Below are 26,482 nucleotides of genomic sequence, written 5' to 3'. Positions count from 1 at the left end.
CAACAACATGAAAGCATGGATCCATCCTGCCTTGTATCAACGGTTCAGGCTGGTGGTGGTGGTGTAATGGTGTAGGGGAATATTTTCTTGGCACTCTTTGGGCCCCTTGGTACCAAATGAGCATCGTTGGAACGCCACAGCCTACCTGAGTATTGTTGCTGAGCAAAAAGTCAGTTCAAAAAGTATTTTTTCCAACTTGAGTCTTGAAAAAGAAGGGATCGTCTTATAATCAGGGCCGTCTTATATTCGGGCCAATATGGTAAAAGGGCATAGGACAAACAAAAGGACACTTCTCTCTCAGCAGCTTCGTACACAAGTTTTGCAGGTTAGCAAGTTCACACAGTTTAATGTTATGCTAACTTTGATGCAGGTCGGACTTTCAGCAGCAAAAGATATGTTCCCCACCAAGTCTTTATACATTACTTACAGTGGCTGCTGCTGGCCGAAAAAAACTTCTAATACCACCATCTTTGAAGGGGGCGGAGGAGGCGTCATGTTGTCGACATGTATTTTTGTCGGGGCAGTGTGTGAGCATGTATCTGTGTGTCGCGGGGGTCAAGTCATCAGCCAATTAAATGTACGTTTGAGGACGGGGGGAGGTGGTGAGTCGGGTCAGACCGGCACATTCAGCAAGTGTAAAGGTGTCAATGAAAGTTTGAACATAATGAAAATAATTCACTTAAAATGGTAGGCTCAATTCTATCCTTACAACATATGGGAAAACTATCTAAATTACCTATATAACTGAACTCATTATATCATTTATATAAGTTTGCTTAAAGTTGGTGGGGACAATTTGAGCATCCTGAAAAGTTGGTAGTGTTATGTCCCTACCGTCCCTATGCAAACCTACGCCCTTGGGTTAATAAAATACTGCTGTTCTTATCATTCTGTAAAATGTATATCTGCGTTCGTTCCTTTGCTGTCATACCTTCTATTTCAAGTGGATTGGACATCTAGCGCCGACAATGAGAAATTACTTTAAAGTCAACCGAGTGTGCAGTAATTTAGTACTAGAAAGAAAATAAAAATGTAACGTGGTATCGGTACAAGATCGGCATCAGTTGATTTTGGAACCGGTATCGAGAGCCAAAAAATGGCATCGGTGCAACACTAGCGGAAATGTACTGTTGTTGCCTAAAAACATGATAGGTCCACATAAAATCATTCATCGAGAGTGATGAGTCCAATGCTTAAGATGTATTGAGGTTTTGAATAACTGAACATCTGTGCCTTTCTAAAGTTGTAAAGTAGTAAAGTACATTAGTTAATAAAGGTTTACTGCAGACAAAACACTGGGCCATTGTTTCCAACACCCACCATAGTTAACAGCTATTAGTGCGCTGTTGTTCCAGACTTTGACGCCACACTAACAAGGGCCTCCATAACGCTTCCTGTGTGAAGTTACTTTGCCCATCCTGTTACTTTTTCAGGAACCGATAAGAAGAGCTTTTACAAGGTGTTGCTCTGTAAACCAATCCTTTGCGACCCTCTCCTCTCAATCATTTAGAGTTTACTCACGAGGTTCGAGGCTCCAGGAGACGTTAGGCTGCGGATGGACTTTGGCGGTTGAATAAATACTATCCATGTTGCTGAGAATGGTGTTATACTGCACAGATACACACAGGACAATGGAACTCATTCTTCTAGCGGGGACTTGACTGATAAAGGTTGACGATTAAAGACAAACCTCGCTTCTTTCTTCTGGAGGCAGGTTAGCAGGTCCAAGGAGCATCACCAAGTACATCAGTTTCTGATCTTTGGGGTCGAGAGTCTCAAGCACCTCATTAGTGAAGACGGTTTTGGCCTTGAGCCCCCAAGCCTCAGTGAAGGCCTGCTCATCCAAGGATGCATTGACCTAGGCAAATGTAATAAATATACAGGGATATGATGGAAAAAGTATGGACAGTCCTGATATACAAGATGCTCCTCTTTCAAATTCCAACCATAGACTACACCATCAGTTGACAAGACAACTCCTACAGACATTGCGCCGCGGCTTCCCGTAGGGGGCCGACCCAGGCAGAACGCTGAGTTAGGTTTCACTGCAATAAACTCAAACACATGCTGCGTTCTAACGCCGGATTTAGGTGGAAACAGGACGAAGGTTTTAGTGCAGTGGTCTCAAACCGGTCCTCAAAGGGCCGCAGGGGGTACTGGATTTCATTCCAACCAAACGAGACAAATACCTTTTCACCAATCTGGTTTCTTACAAGTGTAATCAGTTGATTGCAATCAGGTGCTGCTTATGTTAGTAGAAACCTCATTGGTTGAACTGTTTGTGCTGGATCTGTTGGAACAAAAACCAGGACCCACTGCGGCCCTTTGTGGAGTCGGTTTGAGACCGCTGTTTTAGTGCATACAAGCAAGCAGGAGTGTCTCAAGAGTGATTTGGTCGAGGATTCAAGGTAATTATTATATTGAATAGCACCACGCATGCACTTTGAAAGGTTGTGAAAAGAATCAATGGATACAATTAGTGTAACTTTGGCTTGAAATATTTACGTAATATGAATGATAACTGCCCGTTTTTTTTTGTTTTTTTGTTTTTTTTTGTTTAACCAAGAATCTAGACCGTGTTAGCTTCATATCCATAGAAATTCCACGATTTATGCATTTGTTTGCAAGGATTTTCAACCTTAAAATGTCTTTGTTTTGTGATGGCCGCCATGTTGGATTTTGCATTGCTACACAATAGCGCAAGCGTTGCTAGAAATATTTACGTAAGATGCCCGATAACTGCCCGTTTTTTGCTTTTAACCAAGAATCTAGATGGTTTGACGTTCATATATATATAAAATTCTGCGATTTATGCATTTGTTTGCAAGAATTTTCAACTTAAAAACCTCTTTGTTTTGTGATGGCCGCCATGCTGGATTTTGTATCTCACAATAACCAAAGTTTTGCTGGAATATTTACGTAGAATGACTGATAACTGCCCGTTTTTTTGCTTTAAACCAAGAATCTAGACTGTTTGACGTTCATTTCCATGAAAAATTCTACGATTGACACATTTATTTGCAAGAATTTTCAACTTAAAAAGCTCTTTGTTTTGTGATGGCCGCCATGTTGGGTTTTGTATCTCTACACAATAGCGTAAGTTTTGTTTGAAATATTTACGTAAAATGACGGATAACTGCCCGGTTTTTCCTTTTAACCAAGAATCTAGACTGTTTTACATTCATAGCAATAGAAATTCCGCGATTTACGCATATATTTGCAAGAATTTTCAACTTTAAAAACGCTTTGTTTTGTGATGGCCGCCATGTTGGATTTTGTATCTTTCTTTAAGTTGCTATTTCTGGCAAAAACGTATATGTGTCAAATATTGCTATTGATCCTAAACAAATATTGCTATTGATCCTGAAAATATACAGTAGGTGATTATCTCTGCATTTGGTGATTTTTGTGCATCTAGCATAAAACCTGAGAATTTTATAGCCATTTTAAGTTTTGATATGCTTATATAAAAATATAAAAATAATAAAATACTCAGGATTTTATTATGGAATGACTTTCAATTTTTTGATGCTGCTGCTCATGGAGACTCATATATAGCTGAGGGAGGTGCCTGTTTTGATTTTAGGTCGTTAGCGGCTTTGGTTTTGAAAATATTTTTAAAATTTTTAAAATAGGACCCCACCCCGTTTCCCGTCAACTGATAGTGAAGTCTATAATGATATGTATGAATTTAACAAAATATGGCAGACATATGCTACAGGATGACCAAAGAGGAGGTTTATGAATGTAGTTAAGAGGACATGATGGTAGTTGGTGTGAGAGCAGAGGATGCAGTGGACAGGGTTAGATAAAGACAACTGATTTGCTGCGATGACCTGTGAAAGAAAATAAAAAGTAATATTTTACCAAAGCATTAAAACTACATAGCATTTGACGTTTTTGAAAGAAAAAAAAAAGCCCCCCCACGGATCGGCCCCGAGCCCCGTGTCCCATCAACTGATAGTAAATTCTATGTTCCAACTAAGATTGAAGTTAGTTTCTTTTGTTAATTTCTTTTATATCAATTTTGTGAGAGTATTAAAACATGCATTACAGCTCTAGCAAAAGTGTGTTTAAAGCATTTGCAAGCAAATTAAATGAAAATTCACTAAAAAGCACATTTGAATGTGCTTTTTTGTCACAGGTGTGGTTGCTGAAATTTTGATGAATGAGTCTAATTTTGTTTGCCCAGAAATCAAATATTTACATTTAAAACTATGCCAAGTATTTTAGATTGTGTTTGTTGCAGTATCATTTGTTATACGTATAATATACAACATTTGACAAGTATAAGATGGAGTCATGTTTCATCATATGAATGTGAATGCATTGCAAGTAGTGTTGTGTAACAACTAATTTTGTGGCACTGCCAAAAGCTTTTATACTATTGTTCAATGTTATAGCCTGACTAAATTCACATTATTCTCAAGATTAATAGGTTTTCACCGCAAACAATTTGCTACAGATCCAATTTCCCATTATGCGATGTGATAAGGCCTGCACACCCAAACATTAATCACTTTCAATTTATTCAGATAATATTTTTATTTTCGCATTTCCAGAATGAATGTTAGTGTATAGCAGAGGTGAGTAGTAACACGTTACATTAACTTCATTACATTGACTTGAGTAACTTTTTGAGAAAAATGTACTCATAAGTGTAGTTTTACGAAGCCATACGTTTTACTTTTACTTCAGTAGATTTGTATAGAGAAGAAGCACTACTCTTACTCTGCTACTTTGGGGTACACTCATCATTACGTTTTCCTCTTTATTCTAAATATTAGATTTTACTTTTTTTTTTTTTTACTCTAGCGATGGCAAGAGTAACTCTACCAGTTTTGTCAATGAGACGTCGCAACAATAATTACATGACTTTATTATTCCAATCCGACTCAAGCTAGGATCACGCCGGCCTGTTCAATCACGTGGCGTCTTTAAACAGTAAAAAAAAATTAAGTACCGTAATTTCCAGACTATATGCTGCTACTTTTTTTCCCTCATTTTGAATCCTGCGGCTTATAGTCATTTCATGGCGGCGTCATAAGACTGCTATAAGACCGTCATAATTATGACATGACACTATCATGGACATTAATAAATGCTTATGACAGATGTCATTAAGTATCATCTGGGAAATTATGTCACTCCATTTATGTCCAGCTTGGATCTTTTACATCCATTCAAAAGTGAGACAATTTGTCGGATGACACAAGATGACATCTGTTATAAGCATTCATTAATGCTCATGGCAGTGTCATGTCATAATTATGATGGTCTTACGACAGTTTTGTTGTGCCACTGTCAAATAAAGTGTTACCAAATACCATAGCTAGCAATTAATGAAACAACTGGAACAGTAACTGAAGAAATGATTAGCACAGAACATGAATTTTGATTGTTATTTACATTTGTAGTGCTGCAATGCATGCTAGGAGGGATGATGCATGACAACAGTGTTAACAGCAGAGGTGAACTGCCTCCCACAAGGAAGCAGTTATGGCCAAATGAAGCTTCTTGAAGCAATGAAGCTTTGGAACACATTGATTCAAAGCTTCATGGTGGTTCATTTGGTCTTAGACAGTCTTATGATGCTACTGTCAAATAAAGTTTTACCGGTTAATATCGTTTGGTGTAAATATCCTATAATGCAATGAGGACAGCTACGGCTTATATCCAAGTGTGGCTTATCTATGAACAAATGCCATTTTCGAGTCAAATTTGGTGGGTGCCAGCCATGGTCAGGAGCGCCTTACAGTCCGAAAATTACGATATTTGACATAGAGCACTGACCTCAACATGACTCGAAAGGTAGATTTTAACTTCTCTCTCTCAGTTTTTATTTGGCACCGATTGACCATGAAAAACCAGAGATATGATGCTTTTAATTTCATGATAGGAACCTATTCACTCCACTAGAGGGCACTCATGCTCTTTGGATGAATGATGCTTCAATTCTGCCAATTTTTTTCTCTTGCTGGAATTCAAGGATTTTGTTTGTTTGTTTGTTTCTTTGTTTGTTTGTTTTTTTTTTTTTGTATTTCTTCGGCTTAATGTGGTTACGTAACAGGTTATAGTACAGTATAATATTATCAGTTCATATAGATAACTTTGTACTGAGAAAAAGAAATACCATTGTTTAAAAAAATCTAACAACGTAAACAGTGACTCACAATGTTACTCATTACTTAAATATTCTTTTCACCAAATATTTTTTACTTGTACTTGAGTCCATTTTTTGGATGACTACTTTTACTCTTACTTGAGTCAACTTTTTGGCTACTCTACCCACCTCTGGTGTATAGGCTTGTTGTTACTCTAGAATGTGCAGGTGCAATATTTCAAATCCCTCTTTGATTCTCACACTGTAAGTTCTCATGCTATAATTACAATTTTGTTGTTTTGCTATGTTGCAACCCTGCACGTTTCGCTCAAGGTCAACCGCTGCAAACACTAGTTGGCTTGGTCAAAAATGGGAAAATATTTGCACACGCATTGCGATTAGGCCGGACTACACACTTTCCAGTCGCCTCATGTTTCTGTTGCGATTGCTCTTATCTGGGGTTTTCCCAGCAGGGTGCAGGCGAGAAAAGTGGGGACTCTTGAGTTGAAGCGTTACATGAACCTTTTTGTACAGCCACATATACCCAAGATCCAATTCAAGAGCTGTGCAGAAAAGAAATATTATGTTCTAGTATTATATGTAGTCTTTCTGCAAACCTTGAAGACTTCCATTAATTTGCACTGTCATCCATTTGTTCCCTCGTGATGGTTTTCATTTTGAATCATCATCTTCCCCCACTGATGCAGCAGTGATGACACGCAACTTTACATTTGATTCATGTGGATATACATATTTGTAATCTGCAAAACTGCAGCTTTCCTTTTTCCAAATGGGCTCCTATCCATTTTTACAAGCACAGTGAGAGAAGCAGGACACATTCTGCAGCCTGACCCGTGGCAGGGGACCGGATCTACACCTGTTGTCCAAGCTACAATGTCACAGCTGTACAAGCACGGACATCACAATAAAAGCCTTTGAGTTAAATTCGTTTTTTTAACCATTCAAATCTCAAATTGAAACACTTTGGCTTGATTTCTCTTGATATCCTCTGACTCCATGCTACAGTTGATGTCATAACTAGTATTGGACACTAAAATGACATATCGGTACCAGGGAGTACGAAGAAATAATGCGGCGATGCTGCGCGATATCTACTCTTCAAGATCTAGTTTCCAACCACCCAAGACGTTGATGGACGTCCAACTGTGTGGTGTCCATTCATCCTTCTGCTTTGAATTTAAATGAGTTTATTATTAGTAGACAATGAGCTGAAATATACATTTTTTTCTTCTTCACAGCGAGTTTATCACCAGTCACCAGACGTCCAATCCATTTGAAGTCGAATCTGCCAACCTCCCACTTCAAATGGATTGGACGCCTGGTGATGTTCAATGGAAACTAATTAGTTGAGCCGTGTCTGACAAAGCCAATATAGCAATTATTTTATAATCAAGTGAAAAAGCAGTAATTTAGTATTAAGATTTTTTCTATGTATCTATCCATCCATCCATCCATGTATCCATATCAGATATCATATACAGTGGCAATTAGACATACAACCCTTTCGACATTCGACGTAAAATTCGACTCGTCATTTGTCTCGACATATGACAAAATGCTCGAAATATGATGATTTATGACAGCGTCGCAATTTCATTTTTTGCCCCCAACACGGACGCACGGCGGATTTTCTTGTGTGAGTAATCAACGTGGATCCCATGAATGTAAGTGCAGGTTCTGACTAGGCATGTGCCGATAACCGGTTTCAAGGTATACAATGGTATGAAAATGTCAAGGTTTCAAAACCGCCAAAATTTTGCGTCATGCCGTCCCTAAGGTATTAGCTATTTTTTATGTACCATAAATGCTGGAAGAAATCCCTCGCTTTCAGCTGCTAGGCTCAACTCTTGCCCACTGGTTGTTGCTCAGTGTCAGTGAGTCAGCTGTGCTACACGATGGCTGGAGGCGGTGAAACTCCTGAACTTTTTCCCACATCAGAGAAAATGAAATCGAAATCGCTGGTATGGGAATACTTCGGGTACAGAAAGGTTACAGATGGCTGCGGTTTAGAGGAAGAGGGCCAACCGACATGTAAAACATGTTTGCGGAGAGTGGCTGCTGAGGAGGTAATACGCATACCTGTCAAATTGTATGGTTTCGGCGTAATTTGTACAAGTGAGCACTGGTTTTTAAATGTGTACGCCTTACGTTCAAAATCTGTACGTTTTTCGTGCATTACGTTTTTTTTCTCCGTTCGGATTTTGTCGCCGTTTCGGCAACCAGAAAATGTGCATTACTATGCGTTACTACATTGGTTGAATGACGCGAGAAAAGTCAGGGACACGGAGAGAGAAGAGAGTTTGTTGTGACGCTGTAGCAAATGCGATGCTAGGCTAGATAGCAACAGTATTTCCTGACTGTAGCTGACAGCCAACAATCTACGCCTAGATATCACATGCATATAGAACTACATGCGAAATGAAAGCCTCGGCGGCGTTGGTAAACAGCCGCCATTTTAAAGCAGTAGACTTCTCAGAAAGGCTCTGTTGTAGTGAACCTTCCCAGCAAACCTAAGTAACTTTTTATCTAAAATACTCCTGAATCGGCAAACTCTTGACTTGAATCTATCTTTAAATGATGAAACAGTTTTAACTTTCACATGTCGAAAGTAGAGGGAAGAGAACTAATGCAAAAACAGGGGCAATTTTAACAACTTTAACAGTTGAGTTACAACATTAAATGACTTCCACACATAGCAAAGGTTACTATGTTTTTTGTTTTTTTGTTGTTGTTGTTGTTGTTTTTTTTTTAATGAAAGAAAAAGCATGAAAGGTAACACCAGTTACTTTGCCAAGTAACTAATTACTCTTACATTCAGGTAACTGAGTTACTAACTCAACTACTTTATGGGAGAAGTAATTTGTAATTGTAATTACTTTTTAAAAGTTAGATTAACAACACTGGCCATAAATGTAAAGTCTGCAGAATGAAAAGTGACGAAAGCGGAGATTTTATTCTGCCGAACACAATTTGTCTGCAACTATTGCTGATCACTTCTCAGAATTAGCAAAAGAAATGTTCCCTGACTCAAATATTGCATCGGTAAGTTAATTTTATCAATTGGCCTTTTTAATTTAAAATTGGACACACTAACGAGCTACCTTCAAGTCAAACTGAATTGCGAAGTGCCATGAAGTGCAGCCATCAAGACATAATAGAAATTGCCAAAAGTGCTACATACAATTATAACAAAAGTCACTGTTAAATTTTAGTAATAATGATGTAGCTGAAGATATTGATTGTTCTTTGTTTGCACCAGGTTATATGTTACAATATTACCAATAAATTCATATTATCTTAAAAATTGAGTTTTATTTTTGTTTCATATTGCACGCTATATACAACGTTGTAAGATTAGTCACCAATTTGTAAGATTGCCAACGGCCTCAGGTTGACAGGTATGAATACCTCAAATATGATTTCACATGTATAGAAAATAAAAGGTCAGTAAACACTATCATGAACGCAGAGGTTGCGCTAGACATTTTCGTTGTCTGTCATTTTGACTGACAGGGTCATAAAAATCCGGTCATAGTCTATTTCTACCCGTCACTTAAATTTTAAAAATGATAATGATGACATATTCAATAGTATTTAGTTTTCATTCATTTTTAATTAATATTGTAACGCTTGCTTGGCGGCGAAAAATTAGACACGGAAGTTGTGATATTTTTCTCCCTTTTTACTCTGCTTACCGCCAACAACTCCGCCCCCAAAGAAAAGGAGGCAACGATATAGACCCCAATCACCAACGTCACACAATGATCTTAATTGTGGTTGTCAGCCCAAAATCTTCTAAATATATATTAAATGCATCTTACCAGATATAAAAAGACTACTACATAGTCTGTGGTGATCGTTTGGTGCCCAGATTTCTTGTCGAATTACAGCAGTCCATCTCGCTCTCATCTTCGGGTCTCTCAGAATACGGTAGAACTTCAAGTCTCTCCGTCTATCTTCTCAGTTACAGCAACCAACCACCACACACGCCTTCACCATTTTGATTATTAATATTAACGAGCAGAAAAACACGCCGTAATAGGAGGCATGTACGTAGCGGTAATGTGTAAACATGACGAGCTGACACACAATATGGCGGCTCCGGTCAGGGGGGCGGAGTTGTGACGTCATGTGATTGGGGTCTATACACAGGCGGCAATCTTGTCCATCAATTGGACGATGCGCTGGCACACCGGGTGCACCAATAAGAACCTCGCGTTGATGTGTCAATCACGGTGCCGCCGCCAGACCCCGGTGACGCTACAATATTCTGACAGAATATCCAACGACGTCATGCATTAAGAGAGACAATAGCAAATTAATATGCTAACTCGCCACCCTGTGGTCTGGGGTGTGAATTGCAACCTGTCAAAATGACGGACGGACTTCAGTTTTTTCCGTCACCGGTCAACGACGGAAAATTTCCGGTTAACGCGACCCCTGCATGAACGTTTCTCACCAGCTACGAGAGTTAACTCCAGAATTTTTTGTGTGTCTAGCGGTGGTAAAACATTTTTTTTCTTCTCTCTGGCAACATGTCTGTATAATGTAAATATGATACGAGTCATACACATGTGCTTTTTATGGACAATAATTCAATTATTTTTGTTCTGATGATAAGAATGTTAAGCTGTGGCTGTGGGTTAATGCTAATCTTAAGGACTGCATTTATTTTAATTTTATTTAGAAATCTTTTTTGTTATTTATATAATTTATTTTAACTGAACATTATACCCATCTTCCAATTAAATTAGTTTTACCCAGATACCTCAAAGTCACACATTTTAGAGCTCTAATTGCAATACCATGGTACTGTGAAACCGTGATATTTTTGCTGAAGGTTAACCGTCAGAATCTCATACTGGCACATGCCTAGTTCTAAAAAAAGGAACGCTTAGCATCGAAATTAAGATGGAAAGATAAAAAAATATGAGCGTGATGTGCGCACCAGTGAAGTGACCCGACAATACGGCCATAGAATGTCTACGATCTCGATGGTCCTCACCGAACTCCATTCACCAGTCGTTATAAGTGAAGATGACAATTATTATTGTTGTAACATTGGCCAAGAAAGTCGCCAGCTTCGTCAGGTTTTAAACATTTAATTCGGAACTTGATCAACTCAACACGGCAACTGTTCGCCGTAGCCAACGCCAATAATAACATGAAAATAGAAAGTCTGCCGCACCTCTATCACTCTGTCGTCAGCCACACAGTGCGTTCAGGAACAGCATGCAAAACACAACCATAAATAGAACCCGATTTGTTACATAATGATAATAATTATTACACTATTACTCCAAATTGTATTTATAATTAATTTGTATTGGATGTGTAATTGCTATTGTAATTTTACCAGCAGTATTTCTTAAGGATTTAGAGTAGGGCTGTAGAATAAATTCACCGAATTATAATTTATTTTTATGGGATAATCCCGCTCGACGTACGGCCATTTCGACTTTCAAAGCAGGTCCTGGAATGAATTAAATTCGTATGTAAAGGTACCACTGTATATATACATTTATTTGTTTATTTATTTTCAAACATGATGTCAGTACAGTATCGGCTTTGGACGATACCACACAACCAGGAATCGGCATCAAGTGTGCATAAGTGTATCATTACAACACTAATCATAACTTGCCTTTAGAAGGCTGCTATGACAAATTCTAACCATGTGTGTATATAACTTTAAATGCTTGCAAGCTGTAAACATTTGCTTCACTTTAATTCATAGGAAAATATCGGCCAACTCCAAACCAAGCAGTGCTCAGTGTACAACTTGGAATGCACCGGAGTGTACAGTATTGGCAGTGAACCGATTTTCTATTCCAAGACGGATCATACCTGGAGATGAGAGTTGTGCTCTGTCAAGTTGGTGTTGTAGGTCCAGCTGGCCGACACGCTGTAGAAAAAAACCTCCTCCGCAGTGCTGTTGTAGTTGCTGAGGAACCTCACCGCATCGGCCTTCGTGTTGGAATATTCCCCTGGCAGCCAGCTTCCCGGCAGAGCTTCACATTGCTGCAGCACTTGCAGCAGTAGCACAAGTGACCACACAAATGTATGCATGTCTGCCTCCCGGCACCACAAGTGTAAAAAAGGAGAAGAAAGTTGGGTGGAAAAAATGAGAAAAAAAACCTTCAACAGGGGGGCTTCAAGCTCCTTTCCCTGGACTGGTCACCAAGCTCAGCAAGTGTCTTTTTAAAGTCCTAGCGTGACCCAGCCCACACGCCCCTGCAGCCTGCACTTGCACCCCTTTACAATACTAAACATAATCCCCACCCTTGAACGCAACGCGCACCAAAGCCTTACTTCTCGCGCCCTCCTCCAGCCAAGCAGCATCAGCATCAGGGGAGATACGACAGATAAGATATGGCACAGCGGTCGAGCAGAGGAGAGACTTGTCAGCGCCTCCCTGACCGGCACGAGGCGGGACTCGACATACTTTGCTCTCTCGTGCCTCGCTCAGCACAAACACACACACATGGCTCAAGGGGAAAGAAGAGGAGGGCGGGAATGGGGAGAAGGGACACGGGAGGGGGAGAGGGGATGGTAAGCAGAGGCTTGATAAGCTTGGGGAAATTAGAAAAGTGAGACGTACACCAATGATAAGACACTCACAACCATTCTCACCGAAACATTATGTTTCAAAATGCTTAAAAAAAAAAAAAAAAGAAGTGTTTAAAAGTTTTTGCTCTTTTAGAAATGCCCTTCTTTTTCAACAAAAAAAAACCACCAGTGTACATATAGTTGCTTACAGAAAGACAAAAATCAAAAAATTAACATTTCTTAACATTTTTTTTTTCCAAATTAGAACTCAATATTTTTGGGGGAGCACATCTGAGATATTGTGGTTGCACAAGTGTGCACACCCTCTTAAAAAGGGCTGCCATTTATGGTGAATAAATGCAATTTCTGAAGATTCTCTAGATTTTCAATCAGTTTCTATACATTTCGGGCATTTTTGGGTCACTTCTTTTATTAACTTATTGGCTGACATTGATGTTAACAGTCACAATAAAAGCCTCTGAGTTAAATCATTTTTTTAACCATTCGAATCTCCAATGGAAACACTTTGGCTTGATTTCTCTTGACATCCTCTGACACCATGCTACAGTTGATGTCATAACTAGTGTTGGACACTAAAATGACGTATCAGTATCAGGGAGTACTAAGAAATAATGCGCCGATGCTGCGCGATATGTACTCTTCAAGATCTAGTTTCCAACCACCCAAGACGTTAATGTACGTCCAACTGTGTGGTGTCCAATCGTCATCTGCTGTGAATTTAAATGAGTTTATTATGAGTAGACAATGAGCTGAAATATAAATGTGTTCTTTTTCTCAGCGAGTTTATCACCAGTCACCAGGCGTCCAATCCATTTGAAGTGGGAGGTGCCACCCTCCCACTTCAAATGGATTGGACACCTGGTGATGTTCAATGGAAACTAATTAGTTGAGCCGTGTCTGACAAAGTCAAAACAGCAATTATTTTATAATCAAGTCAAAAAGCAGTAATTTAGTATTAAAAGATTTTTCTATCTATCTATCTATCTATCTATCTATCTATCTATCTATCTATCTATCTATCTATCTATCTATCTATCTATCTATCTATCTATCTATCTATCTATCATCCATCCATATTTTTTGGGGCGCACATCTGAAATATCGTGGTTGCACAAGTGTGCACACCCTCTTAAAAAGGGCTGCCATTGATGGTGAATAAATGCAATTTCTAAAGATTCTGTAGATTTTCAATCAGTTTCTATACATTTCGGGCATTTTTGGGTCACTTCCTTTATTAACCTATTGGCTGACATTGATGTTAACAGCTAGTCCTACCAGTTAAAATTAATGTATGTTGGTGTCAATGTGGGCAGTGAGTTAATTTTGGGTCATTTCCTACACATTTAGGGGCATTCCGTGGTCACTTCCAATACATTTTGGATCATTTCGTGTTGATTTTAGGGTATTTTTACGTTACTTTCTATACATTTTGGTAGAGTTGTTCAAAAATATCTGCTAAAAGCATTTTATAATGGTATCAGATATTATTGAAATTGGTTTTTCATTATTGGTTTTGGACCAATATGCATATTTCTTTCAAAGTGAATGAAGAGGCGTTCTGCCTTCACCTTCAAGGGTTGATCACACCTTAGCACAGCAGTTATGCTTACTGACTATCAGTGTCTTCAAACTAAAATGGTTGGGATTTGTTATGTGAGCGGACCATTTGCATTCATGGTGCAAAAATTAAATGAACAACAAATTATTGGGAAAAATGAAGTACTCATTACAACTCATTACATATAACCATTGCATTACCAAAAAGATAGTCAATAAGAAAACTAGAAAAGTAAAAAAATACAAAAATCTGTGCAAAAGTTTAGCAAAATGCATCATTGCCTATAGTTGTATTTGTAATATTTTTGTCGCCACCTAGTGGCTCTTTGTGGTAACTACTGTAAACATGATTTTATTGTGAATGATTGCTTTTATCTAATTATGGACATTTGGCTCATTTCAATTTATTATTATTTGAATGGGAGATTTATTGTTTAACAACTTTAGTTTAAGTTGTTTTCTCATTTTTCAAATAATGTTTATTTTATTTGGAAAACCTTGAAGTTGTTATATTTATCATTATCAAAGCATCCAGTGGGGCATCACAATGCAATTAGCAATAACACTTTATTATTATTATAGTGCACGACCGCATATATCGGTATCGGTGTGACATCGGTCTTGAATTTTTTTAGTTGGACATTATCGTTTACCAATTAAAAAGTCATTATTGGACAACTCTATATTTTGGTCGATTTCTTTTAAGGCAATGCCTGTTAATATCATTTTTTTTCCTTCAGTGGAAATGAATGGAGCCTTTGTAAATAAATCGAATGGTTTTGTCAAATTTTGGTGGATCCATATATTTTTGGCAAAAACTATACAACCTTATTATGTGTAGATTATGTGAATTGGATCAAAAATTTAGAATGTGATATAGTTTGAAATTTTAAATTTTTAAATTGTTGCAGGAAATGCTACTCCATACGAAGAAAATGGATGTCAACTTTTGACATTGCAAAAATGAATATAAAATTCCCCTAGAAATGACTTCTCTCAATATTGTGGCATTTAGCTAAATTAAAATAATTGCGTCTGACCTGAATAGGGAGAAGTTTATTCTAATTTGACAGTAATACAAAGAAATGAAAACTTCCCGTTTCAACTGTTCGTACAGTTATGGGATTTCATGGTAACAACATACAGTTTGTTTGCCAAACACAGGTCACTTCTGGTTAAACTCATTGAACTCATTGCCGTGCTGAACCTGTGACTGTCACGCAGCCCAATTATTAGCATATTCTATCAGTTTTCATGGTCGCGTTGGCTTATCTTTGGAAGGAAAACCCACTGACTATCCCCAAAGAGACACTCAACCCTTCTTTCGGTGTCTTTGATTTTATGTACGTCATCGTTCAAAGATAAGCAATATCAGTGTAGTCTTGCTAATATCTTCGGAAACCTGTGGACTGAATTGAATGGCAAATTATTGACAGACTGCATCCTATCCAGCTGATAAGAAAGCAATGCTAAGATGGAAAACTTATAACAGATGAGGTTATATTGTTTATTTATTTGCCGGCTAAACCAAGACCGTGTGACAATATTCAGACATTGTATTCAATCTACACGTAAACCTCAACCATGAGAGACAGAATGTGGAAGAAAAAAAAACAAACAGAACATCACCTTGTTTAATTTTTAAAGAATGTATTTCCAAAGTAGAGTGGAAAATAAGTCTTTGGTCACCTACAAACAAGCAAGATTTCTGGCTGTCAAAGAGGTTTAACCTCTTCTAACGAGGTCTAACGAGGCTCCACTCGTTACCTGTATTAATGGCACCTGTTTTAACTCATCATCGGTATAAAAGACACCTGTCCACAACCTCACTCAGTCACACTCCAAACTCCACTATGGCCAAGACCAAAGAGCTGTCGAAGGACACCAGAGACAAAATTGTAGACCTCCACCAGGCTGGGAAGACTGAATCTGCAATAGGTAAAACGCTTGGTGTAAAGAAATCAACTGTGGTAGCAATTATTAGAAAATGGAAGACATACAAGACCACTGATAATCTCCCTTGATCTGGGGCTCCATGCAAGATCTCACCCCGTAGCGTCAAAATGATAACACAAACGGTGAGCAAAAATCCCAGAACCACACGGGGGGGACCTAGTGAATGACCTACAGAGAGTTGGGACCACAGTAACAAAGGCTACTATCAGTAACACAATGCGCCGCCAGGGACTCAAATCCTGCACTGCCAGACGTGTCCCCCTGCTGAAGACAGTACACGTCCAGGCCCATCTGCGGTTCGCTAGAGAGCATTTGGGTGATCCAGAAGAGGACTGGGAGAATGAGTTATGGTCGGATGAAACCAAAATAGAACTTTTTGGTAGAAACACAGGTTCTCGTGTTTAGAGGACAAAGAATACTGAATTGCAGCCGAAGAACACCATACCCACTGTGAAGCATGGGGGTGGAAACCTCATGCTCTGGGGCTGTTTTTCTGCAAAGGGACCAGGACGACTGATCTGTGTAAAGGAAAGAATGAATGGGGCCGTGCATCAAGAGATTTTGAGTGAAAATCTCCTTCCATCAGCGAGGGCATTGAAAATGAGACGTGGCTGGGTCTTTCAGCATGACAATGATCCCAAACACACAGCCAGGGCAACAAAGGAGTGGCTTCGTAAGAAGCATTTCAACGTCCTGGAGTGGCCTAGCCAGTCTCCAGATCTCAAACCCATAGAAAATCTGTGGAGGGAGTTAAAAGTCTGTGTTGCCCAACGACAGCCCCAAAACATCACTGCTCTAGAGGAGATCTGCATGGAGGAATGGGCCAAAATACCAGCAGCAGTGTGTGAAAAGCTTGTGAAGAGTTACAGAAAACGTTTGGCCTCTGTTATTGCCAACAAAGGGTACATAACAAAGTATTGAGATGAACTTTTGGTATTGACCAAATACTTATTTTCCACCATGATTTGCAAATAAATTCTTTAAAAACCAAACAATGTGATTTTTTTTTTTTTTTTCACATTCTGTCTCTCATGGTTGAGGTTTACCCATGTTGACAATTACAGGCCTCTCTAATATTTTCAAGTGGGAGAACTTGACTTGCACAATTAGTGGTTGACTAAATACTTATTTGTCCCACTGTGTGCAGTAATTTTTTTTTTTTTTTTCGTTTTAAGTTTGAAAACAGAGCAGCAGGCGATCAAAGTTTTATTCCTCCACTGACAATAAAGTGTTAACAGCTGCTTTATTTTCTGGTTGCTGGTGTGTGTGTTTCCTGCAGTCTTCCAATCCTCAAATAATTGGATGTAGCTTCTCTGTAATAGAATGCTGTGAGGTGTGAAGAGACGATGATAGCTTCAAAAAGCCAATTTCAGGTGTATGTTGCACACCGCTGGCCGTTGATGCTGTTGCTGTGGAAAGTGTGTTGAAGTAAGGTCGCATGCCATCAGGTGTGCCTCAAAAGTCATTTTGATGCCCTTTGTGGCAGCCTGATTTAAGAGTTTAAGGGGTGTGTATTTTTTTCTCCATTTTATTTGAGCCATCTGTTTTCTTTCACACTTGAGCCTGACTCAAAGGACACTCATTCTCACGAGGACCGCTCTCGCAGGCGCTGACTAATATGAACGCCGTGCCTTTTGAATGCGGGTAATCAGCGAGGGAGGAGGCCCGACGATAGCATATCTAGCGTTGATAGCGTTATGATTAATGCCTGTTCAAATATCATATTAGATGCTGTATACATTCAGTAATGAAGACTTCAGCTGGAGGCACTGTTGTCGTCTCTTGTTAATATTTTCAGGCAATGGAGTTGAGCGTTTTGTGAGTGTGAAATGATGATTGATGGTTACCATTTTCCGGTTTTTGTATTGCGGATGTGACAGAACTGACATCATGTCTGAGGTAATAGAGTGTGAGTAATATATAAACTGTCATACTACTACTGCAAAGCATCGATGAAAACTTCTGCTTTCCAAAATTTTTTTAAGAATAATCTAATTTTGAAGGTTACCAAACACGCTAGGGCAGTCCGACATCTCAGCTTCTCAGGTGAAAGGTTAACTTTGACAACACTGATTACTGAAAGGAGGCCGATAAGATTACGCAGATTATGACGATACCACCAAAAGAGGAACAAATTCCCAAGAACTGTGTCTTTCAAAAGTACCTTTTTACCATTTGGTTTGCTCTTTAGCCTCAAACTGAGTTGATGATAGAAGATAATGGGTCGATTTGGTTAAAGATTAAAGATAAAAATGGTGCTATGACGTTGCTGCTACTCTTGAAAAACACCACAAGCCATGTTTGCGCAGCATGTTTACAATGAACATTTAGGCACTAAATTAGATTACAGGAAACGCCCATTCTGACACTAGTCACTACAATATACAGTGGTTTGAAAGAGTATCTGATCCTTTTGGAATCTCTCATATTTCTGCATAAAATCACCATGAAATGTGATCTGTTCTTTGTCAAAATCACACAGATGAAAAAAACGCTGTCTGCTTTAACTAAAACCACCCAAACATTTAAATGTTTTCATATTTTGATGAGGATAGTATGCAAACAATGACATAGAGGAAAAATAAGTAAGTGAACCATCACATTTAATATTTTGCCCCCTCCCCTTTGGCAGCAATAACCTCAACCAGATGCTTCCTGTAGCTGCAGATCAGTCTGGCAATTCGATCAGGACTAATCTTGGCCCATTCTTCTCTACAAAACTGCTGTAGTTTAGTCAGGTTCCTGGGATGTCTGGCATGAATTGCTGTCTTTAGGCCATGCCACAGTATCTCAATGGGGTTCAAGTCTGTATTTTGACTTGGCCACTCCAGAACGATTATTTTGTTCTTCTGAAACAATTCTGAAGTTTATTTAACTTCTGTGTTTTGGATCATTGTCTTGTTGCCGCATCCATCCTCTTTTTAGCCCCAACTGTCAGACAGATGTCCTCAGGTTTTCCTGAAAAACATCCTGATAAACGTTTGAATTCATTCTTCCATTAATGATTGCAAGTTGTCCAGGTCCTGAGGCAGCAAACAGCCCCAAATCATGATGCTCACTCCACTATGCTTCACAGTGGGGATGAGATATTAATGTTGGTGAGCTGTTCCATTTTTCCTCCACACATGACGTTGTGTGTTACTCCCAACAATTCAACTTTGGTTTCATCATTCCATAAAATATTTTGCCAAAACTTTGCCTTTTTGCGAACATTAAATGAGCAACAATGTTTTTTTTTTGGACAGCAGTGGCTTCCTCTGTGAACACCATTCTTGGCCATAGTTTTACATATACTAGTTGATGTGTGCACAGAGATATTGGACTGTGCCAGTGTCTTTAGCCGACACTCTAGGGTTCTTTTTACCTCTCTGAATATTCTACGCTGAACTCTTGGTGTCATCTTTGGTGGACAGCCACTCATTGGGAGAGAAGCAACAGTGCCAAACTCTCTCCATTTGTAGGCAACTTCTCTGACTGTCGATTGATGAACATCCAGACTTGTAGAGATGGTTGTGTGTCCTTTCCCAGCTTTAGGCAAATCAACAATCCTTGATCGCAGGTCTTCAGACAGGTCTTTTGACCGAGCCATGATGGACATCAGACAATGACATTTCTTACCAGGTGTATGTTTTATGGCGGGCAGGGCAGCTTTAAACCACTCATCAGTGATTGCGCACACACCTGACTTAAATTGTTTGGTAAAAACTGCTTTCAATTGCTCTTTAAGTCTCCTTAGGCAGAGGGTTCACTTATTTTCCCCCCTTCTGTCATTGTTTGCATGCTATCCTCATTAAAATATGGTAAACCTATAAATGTTTGGGTGGTTTTAGTTAAAGCAGATACTGTTTTTTTCATCTGTGTGATTTTAACAAACATCGGATCACATTTGATGGAGACATTTTATGAAATGTGAGAAATTCCAAAAGGTTCAGATACTTTTTCATATCACTGTAGTGGACAGCTATTCAAAAGATGACACTTAAGACCTTTAACCTTTTTTAAAGCAAGTGACTACGTATGTGAATTTAAGAATAAATGGATAAGCGGCTTGGAAAATGAATGTTTAAGTGCCACTAATGGCGTTAGGGGTCTAATCCATTTTCACTGAGAAGGCAAATGAACGAATGTCAAAGTGGGTTGGAGGTTTAATGCCGTCACTGGCGGCCAATGAGTTAAATTAATGTTGTGTAAGGTTTTTTTTTAAAAAATCATAATTCATGCATGAAAGGGTTAACTCTTTCAGTGCCATGGCATTGACGATAATAGATGTCCAGTTAGGTGCATAGTACCTGTAGCTATGAAGCTGCAAGTGGCCCTTTTTGTCCTTCTGCCATGAAGGTTGTCACTAGATAGACTTCCAATCTAGTTTCCTTGGAGGACTGGTGGTGAAAGCTGGATTGGACTTCTGTCGCTGTCGATGGCGGCCAGTAAGTTAAAGTTCAAACTCCCTGAACTGCTGAATAAAAGGAGATAAGCCTTTTTTAAAAAATGAAAAACAGGAGGGAGAGTCTGGATAAGTAAATATCCAGAGGTTAGTAAGGCTTTTGTCTTGCCTCTTATGGTGCAGACATTGCCAGAAATTCTTTCAACTTCTTTAGCGTTGCTATCAGCCTTTTGGCCATTTTTCCTTTTGGAAAGGGTTCTGTAATGTGACTGTTATGACATATTTTCTTCACTGTGTTAAATAGGCTATTTAGGCTTAATCAGAGGCACTTCTTAAATTTGCCGATTGTGTTCTGATCCCTATTTTACAGAAAAAACATAGTTCTGATCAATCTTTCAGAAACACAATTTCACAACAAACAAATAGCCAGAGGTGGGTGAGGTAGCCAAAGATTTTACTAAAGTAAGAATAGCGTGACTTCAAAATAATATTACTCAAGTAAGAGTAAAAGTAGCCATATAAAAATATACTGAAGTACAAGCAAAAAAGTCTTTGGTGAAAAGAATACTCAACCCATGAGTAACATTGTGAGTAACTGCTTACAATGTTTGATTTTTTTTTTTCTCAGCACAAAGTTATCTATATGAACTGTTATTATTATACTGTACCATAACATATTGCATTAACACACTAAGCCAAATAAATACAAACAAAAACATTAAGTTCCGACGAGAGGAAAAAAGTGTACAGAAATTAAGCATTATTCATCCAACAAACATAAGTGCCCTCCAGTGGAGAAAACATACACTGCTGGCCAAAAGTATTGGCACCCCTGCAATTCAGTCAGATAATGCTCAATTTCTCCCAGAAAATGATTGCAATTAAAAATGCTTTGATAGGAATATCTCCATTTATTTTGCTTGCAAAAAAAAAACACAAAAGAGAATGGGAAAAAAAAATCATTATCATTTCAGAGAAAACTCCAAAACTGGGCCGAACAAAAGTATTGGCACCCTTTGACATCCCTCATGGGATGCTTCTCTAATTTGTGTAATTAACAGCACCTGTTACCTACCTGTGGCACATAACAGGTGGTGGCAATAACTAAATCACACTTGCAGCCAGTTAAAATGGATTAAAGTTGACTCAATCTCTGTCCTGTGTCTATGTATGTACCACATTGAGCATGGAGAAGAGAAAGAAGACCAAAGAACTGTCTGAGGACTTCAGAAGCAAAATTGTGAGGAAGCATGGTATATCTCAAGGCTACAAGTCCATCTCCAAAGACCTGAATGTTCCTGTGTCTACCATATGCAGTGTCATCAATAAGTGTAAAGCCCATGGCACTGTGGCTAACCTCCCTAGATGTGGACGGAAAAGAAAAATTGACGAAAGATTTCAACGAAAGATTGTGCGGATGGTGGATAAAGAACCTCGACTAACATCCAAACAAGTTCAAGATGTCCTGCTGTCCGAGGGTACAACAGTGTCAACCCGTACTATCCGTCGGGGTCTGAATGAAAAAGGACTCTATGGTAGGATACATACACAGGAAGACCCCACTTCTGACCCGGAGACATAAAAAAGCCAGGCTGGAGTTTGCCAAAACTTAACTGTGAAAGCCAAAAATGTTTTGGAAGAATGTTCTCTGGTCAGATGAGACAAAAGTACAGATTTTTGGGAAAAGGCATTAACAGAGAGTTTACAGACAAAAAAAAAACGGCCTTCATAGAAAATAGCCGACATTCCTACAGTCAAACATGGCGGAGCTTCCCTGATGTTTTGGGGTGGCTTTGCTGCCTCTGGCACTGGACTGCTTGTGCATGGCATTATGAAGTCTGAAGACAACCAACACATTTTGCAGCATAATGTATGGCCCAGTGTGAGAAAGCTGGGTCTCCCTCAGAGGTCATGGGGCATCCAGCAGGACAATGACCCAAAACACCCATCAAAAAGCACTAGAATATGGTTTGAGAGAAAGCACTGGAGACTTCTAAAGTGGCCAGCAATGAGTCCAGACCTGAATCCCATAGAACACTTGTGGAGAGATCTGAAAATTGTAGTTTGGAGAAGGAACTCTTCAAATCTCAGAGACCTCGAGCAGTTGGCCAAAGAAGAATTGTCTAAAATTCCAGCAAAGCATTGCAAGAAACTCATTGATGGATACCGGAAGCGGTTGTTCGCAGTTATTTCGTCTAAAGGTTTTGCTACCAAGTGTTAGGCTGAGGGTGCCAATACTTTTGTCCAGACCATTTTTGGAGTTTTGTGTAAAACGATAGTGATTTTTTTTTTCATTCTCTGTTGTGTTTTTTCATTGCAAGCAAAATAAATGAAGATATTACTGCAAAGCATTTGCAGTTGTGATCATTTTCTGGGAAAAATTTAGCACTATCTGACAGAATTGCAGGGGTGCCGATACTTCTGGCCAGCAGTATATTTCCTATTATGAAACTAAATGGATCATATCTCCAGTTTTCTGTGGTTAGTCAGTGCCAAATAAAAACTGAGTGAGTGATTCAGATACGCGCTTTCGAGTCATGTTGACGGCTATGCCAAATACAGTTCTTCTATTTTTATGGTGCTTTAAAGATGTCAGGTGATTGAACAGGCTGGCATGATCATAGAACAGCAAGCTTGATTGAAAGCAAGATTGGTAAAATGGAGTGACGTGATTATTGTTGCGTTGCCTCATTTGTGAAACTACTTGAGCCACTGTTGGCGTCTCTGGCAAAAAAACAACAAACAAACAAAAAAGAAAATGTAACGACTTGTGTAGCCCAAAGTAGGAGAAGAAAAGTAGCGTTTCTTCTTCACAAATCTACTCAAGTAAAAGTATAAAGTATGGCTTGGTAAAACTACTCTTAGAAGTACATTTTTCTCAAAAAGTTACTCAAATAATTGTAATAATAATAATAATAAACGGAGTAAATGTAACACGTTACTACCCACCTTGTGCAAATAGCAAAGTTAAAGACGATTTATGGATTCTGTAATGAGCTTACCTTGATAAAAGTGTGTCTTGTTCAAGACTGCATTCAGTCTGTGCTTTTTAGGGTGTGGCTTGGCAAAAAATAGAAATACTATTTTTTCTTTTAGAGTCAACATTCATATACACATTGAAGAGGAGTTAGGAGTCCCACAATCTGTCCTGTGGAACCATAATGAATGAATGAATTCAAAGTTACTGTTTGTATTAAAATATTGGTTTCATTTCTCCGTTGTTGTTCCCATTCACTAAGAGTGCAAACAATGTGTTTAAAAACCTGTGGTTCTTGTTCTTACCTAACCAAATGTTAATGTCACATGTCTCGATACAGGCGCTATGCCAAATAGTCAGCTGATCTTTTGCCCGTTTTGCATGCATCTGTTTTTTTACAGTCTTACAATGATGTACAGTGCCTTGCAAAAGTATTCGGCCCGCTTGAACCTTGAAACCTTTCGCCACATTTCAGGCTTCAAACATAAAGATATAAAATTTTAATTTTTTGTCAAGAATCAACAACAAGTGGGACACAATCGTGAAGTGGAACAAAATTTATTGGATAATTTAAAGTTTTTTAACAAATAAAAAACTGAAAAGTGGGGCGTGCAATATTATTCGGTACCCTTGCGTTAATACTTTGTAGCGCCACCTTTTGCTCCAATTACAGCTGCAAGTCGCTTGGGGTATGTTTCTATCAGTTTTGCACATCGAGAGACTGACATTCTTGCCCATTTTCCTTGCAAAACAGCTCGAGCTCAGTGAGGTTGGATGGAGAGTGTTTGTGAACAGCAGTCTTCAGCTCTTTCCACAGATTCTCGATTGGATTCAGGTCTGGACTTTGACTTGGCCATTCTAACACCTGGATACGTTTATTTTTGAACCATTCCATTGTAGATTTGGCTTTATGTTTTGGATCATTGTCCTGTTGGAAGATAAATCTCCGTCCCAGTCTCAGGTCTTGTGCAGATACCAACAGGTTTTCTTCCAGAATGTTCCTGTATTTGGCTGCATCCATCTTCCCGTCAATTTTAACCATCTTCCCTGTCCCTGCTGAAGAAAAGCAGGCCCAAACCATGATGCTGCTGCCACCACCATGTTTGACAGTGGGGATGGTGTGTTCAGGGTGATGAGCTGTGTTGCTTTTACGCCAAACATATCGTTTTGCATTGTGGCCAAAAAGTTCCATTTTGGTTTCATCTGACCAGAGCACCTTCTTCCACATGTTTGGTGTGTCTCCCAGGTAGCTTGTGGCAAACTTTAAACGAGACTTTTTATGGATATCTTTGAGAAATGGCTTTCTTCTTGCCACTCTTCCATAAAGGCCAGATTTGTGCAGTGTACGACTGATTGTTGTCCAATGGACAGACTCTCCCACCTCAGCTGTAGATCTCTGCAGTTCATCCAGAGTGATCATGGGCCTCTTGGCTGCATCTCTGATCAGTTTTCTCCTTGTTTGAGAAGAAAGTTTGGAAGGACAGCCGGGTCTTGGTAGATTTGCAGTGGTCTGATGCTCCTTCCATTTCAATATGATGGCTTGCACAGTGCTCCTTGAGATGTTTAAAGCTTGGGAAATCTTTTTGTATCCAAATCCGGCTTTAAACTTCTCCACAACAGTATCTCGGACCTGCCTGGTGTGTTCCTTGGTTTTCATAATGCTCTCTGCACTTTAAACAGAACCCTGAGACTATCACAGAGCAGGTGCATTTATACGGAGACTTGATTACACACAGGTGGATTCTATTTATCGTCATCGGTCATTTAGGACAACATTGGATCATTCAGAGATCCTCACTGAACTTCTGGAGTGAGTTTGCTGCACTGAAAGTAAAGGGGCCGAATAATATTGCACGCCCCACTTTTCAGTTTTTTATTTGTTAAAAAAGTTTAAATTATCCAATAAATGTTGTTCCACTTCACCATTGTGTCCCACTTGTTGTTGATTCTTGACAAAAAAATTAAACTTCATATCTTTATGTTTGAAGCCTGAAATGTGGCGAAAGGTTGCAAGATTCAAGGGGGCCGAATACTTTTGCAAGGCACTGTAGCCTTGCTGTTTGCATAATGGTTGTTGAACAGTATTCCACTACACACCACACACATAGTTCTGGGCGGACCTAAACATTTAAGACTGCATTATTTGTACGTTTGTTGTTTATGCGTAAAAATAATGACTACATTTACTAGGTAAATTATGGCATCTCCACCTCACAAGCTCCAGCCTTCCTGCGTGGGTTTTCTCCAAGTACTCTAGTTTCTTCCCACAGCCCCAAAACATGCATAGTAGGCTTATCGAACACTCCAAAGTTGTCCCTAAGTATGAATATGAGCGCGAATGGTTATATGTTTCATTGTGCCCCGTGATTGGCTGGTAACCAGTTAGGGCTGTACCCATGAGGACAAAGGAAGATGAATGAAATAATTTTTTTGCGTCTCTCTACTTGTATTATTTTGATGTTGTTATACTGGCCCATAACTTGTAATACAAGAGTGGCTCTAACCACCTGAGACAATTTCAATGTGTAAAGGTTAAGTTAGGTTTTTTTGTTTGTTTGTTTGTTTTCTACTAATTTATTTATTTTAGATGAACAGGATTTAAACTCACTAAACTAGCAAACTAGCAGAATCTTGTGAGCTGAAATGGTTGTATAGTGACACGCACACATACACGCACAACTATTAAAATGTAATTAGAGATGCGTGCACTTCCTTTCGATGCAGTTTACTGGAAAACATTAAGCTTTTTTGACTGTACTGTCATTATGCAATGGTGTTCCACTTTTTCTGTAAATTGATATTGCCGCCATCACACTACATTGGCTACTGTCTAATGATCATAGGCAGAGTTTGACTTTTGGGGCGGGGGGGGCACAACATGTTGATGACCCCAAAACGCAGTGTCAGCAATAAA

The 26,482-nt window shown here is 39.0% G+C and overlaps 1 protein-coding gene across 3 annotated transcripts in view; it reads right to left on the bottom strand.

Annotated features, from left to right (window-relative positions):
* The window catches only part of ace (angiotensin I converting enzyme (peptidyl-dipeptidase A) 1), a 47,574-nt gene extending 23,748 nt beyond the window's left edge, over positions 1-23,826 (bottom strand). Inside the window, exons 1-5 of one of the 3 annotated variants that reach the window (XM_057826782.1) lie at positions 23,594-23,826; positions 20,497-20,663; positions 11,972-12,195; positions 1,691-1,858; positions 1,522-1,609 (exon numbers count right to left, since the gene is read on the bottom strand). In XM_057826782.1, the coding sequence (XP_057682765.1) occupies positions 1,522-1,609; positions 1,691-1,858; positions 11,972-12,193 (478 nt within the window). In that variant the 5' untranslated portion in view covers positions 12,194-12,195; positions 20,497-20,663; positions 23,594-23,826. Of the gene's footprint in view, positions 1-1,521; positions 1,610-1,690; positions 1,859-11,971; positions 13,443-20,496; positions 20,664-23,593 lie in introns of those variants that run through there. The other 2 variants (XM_057826781.1, XM_057826783.1) reach the window with 2 other exon arrangements.
* Positions 23,827-26,482: the final 2,656 nt, after the last annotated feature.

The sequence above is a fragment of the Corythoichthys intestinalis genome, chromosome 21, assembly GCF_030265065.1.
Source record: "Corythoichthys intestinalis isolate RoL2023-P3 chromosome 21, ASM3026506v1, whole genome shotgun sequence".
Lineage (NCBI taxonomy): Eukaryota > Metazoa > Chordata > Actinopteri > Syngnathiformes > Syngnathidae > Corythoichthys > Corythoichthys intestinalis.
This window is presented reverse-complemented; position numbering and strand designations above follow the sequence as displayed.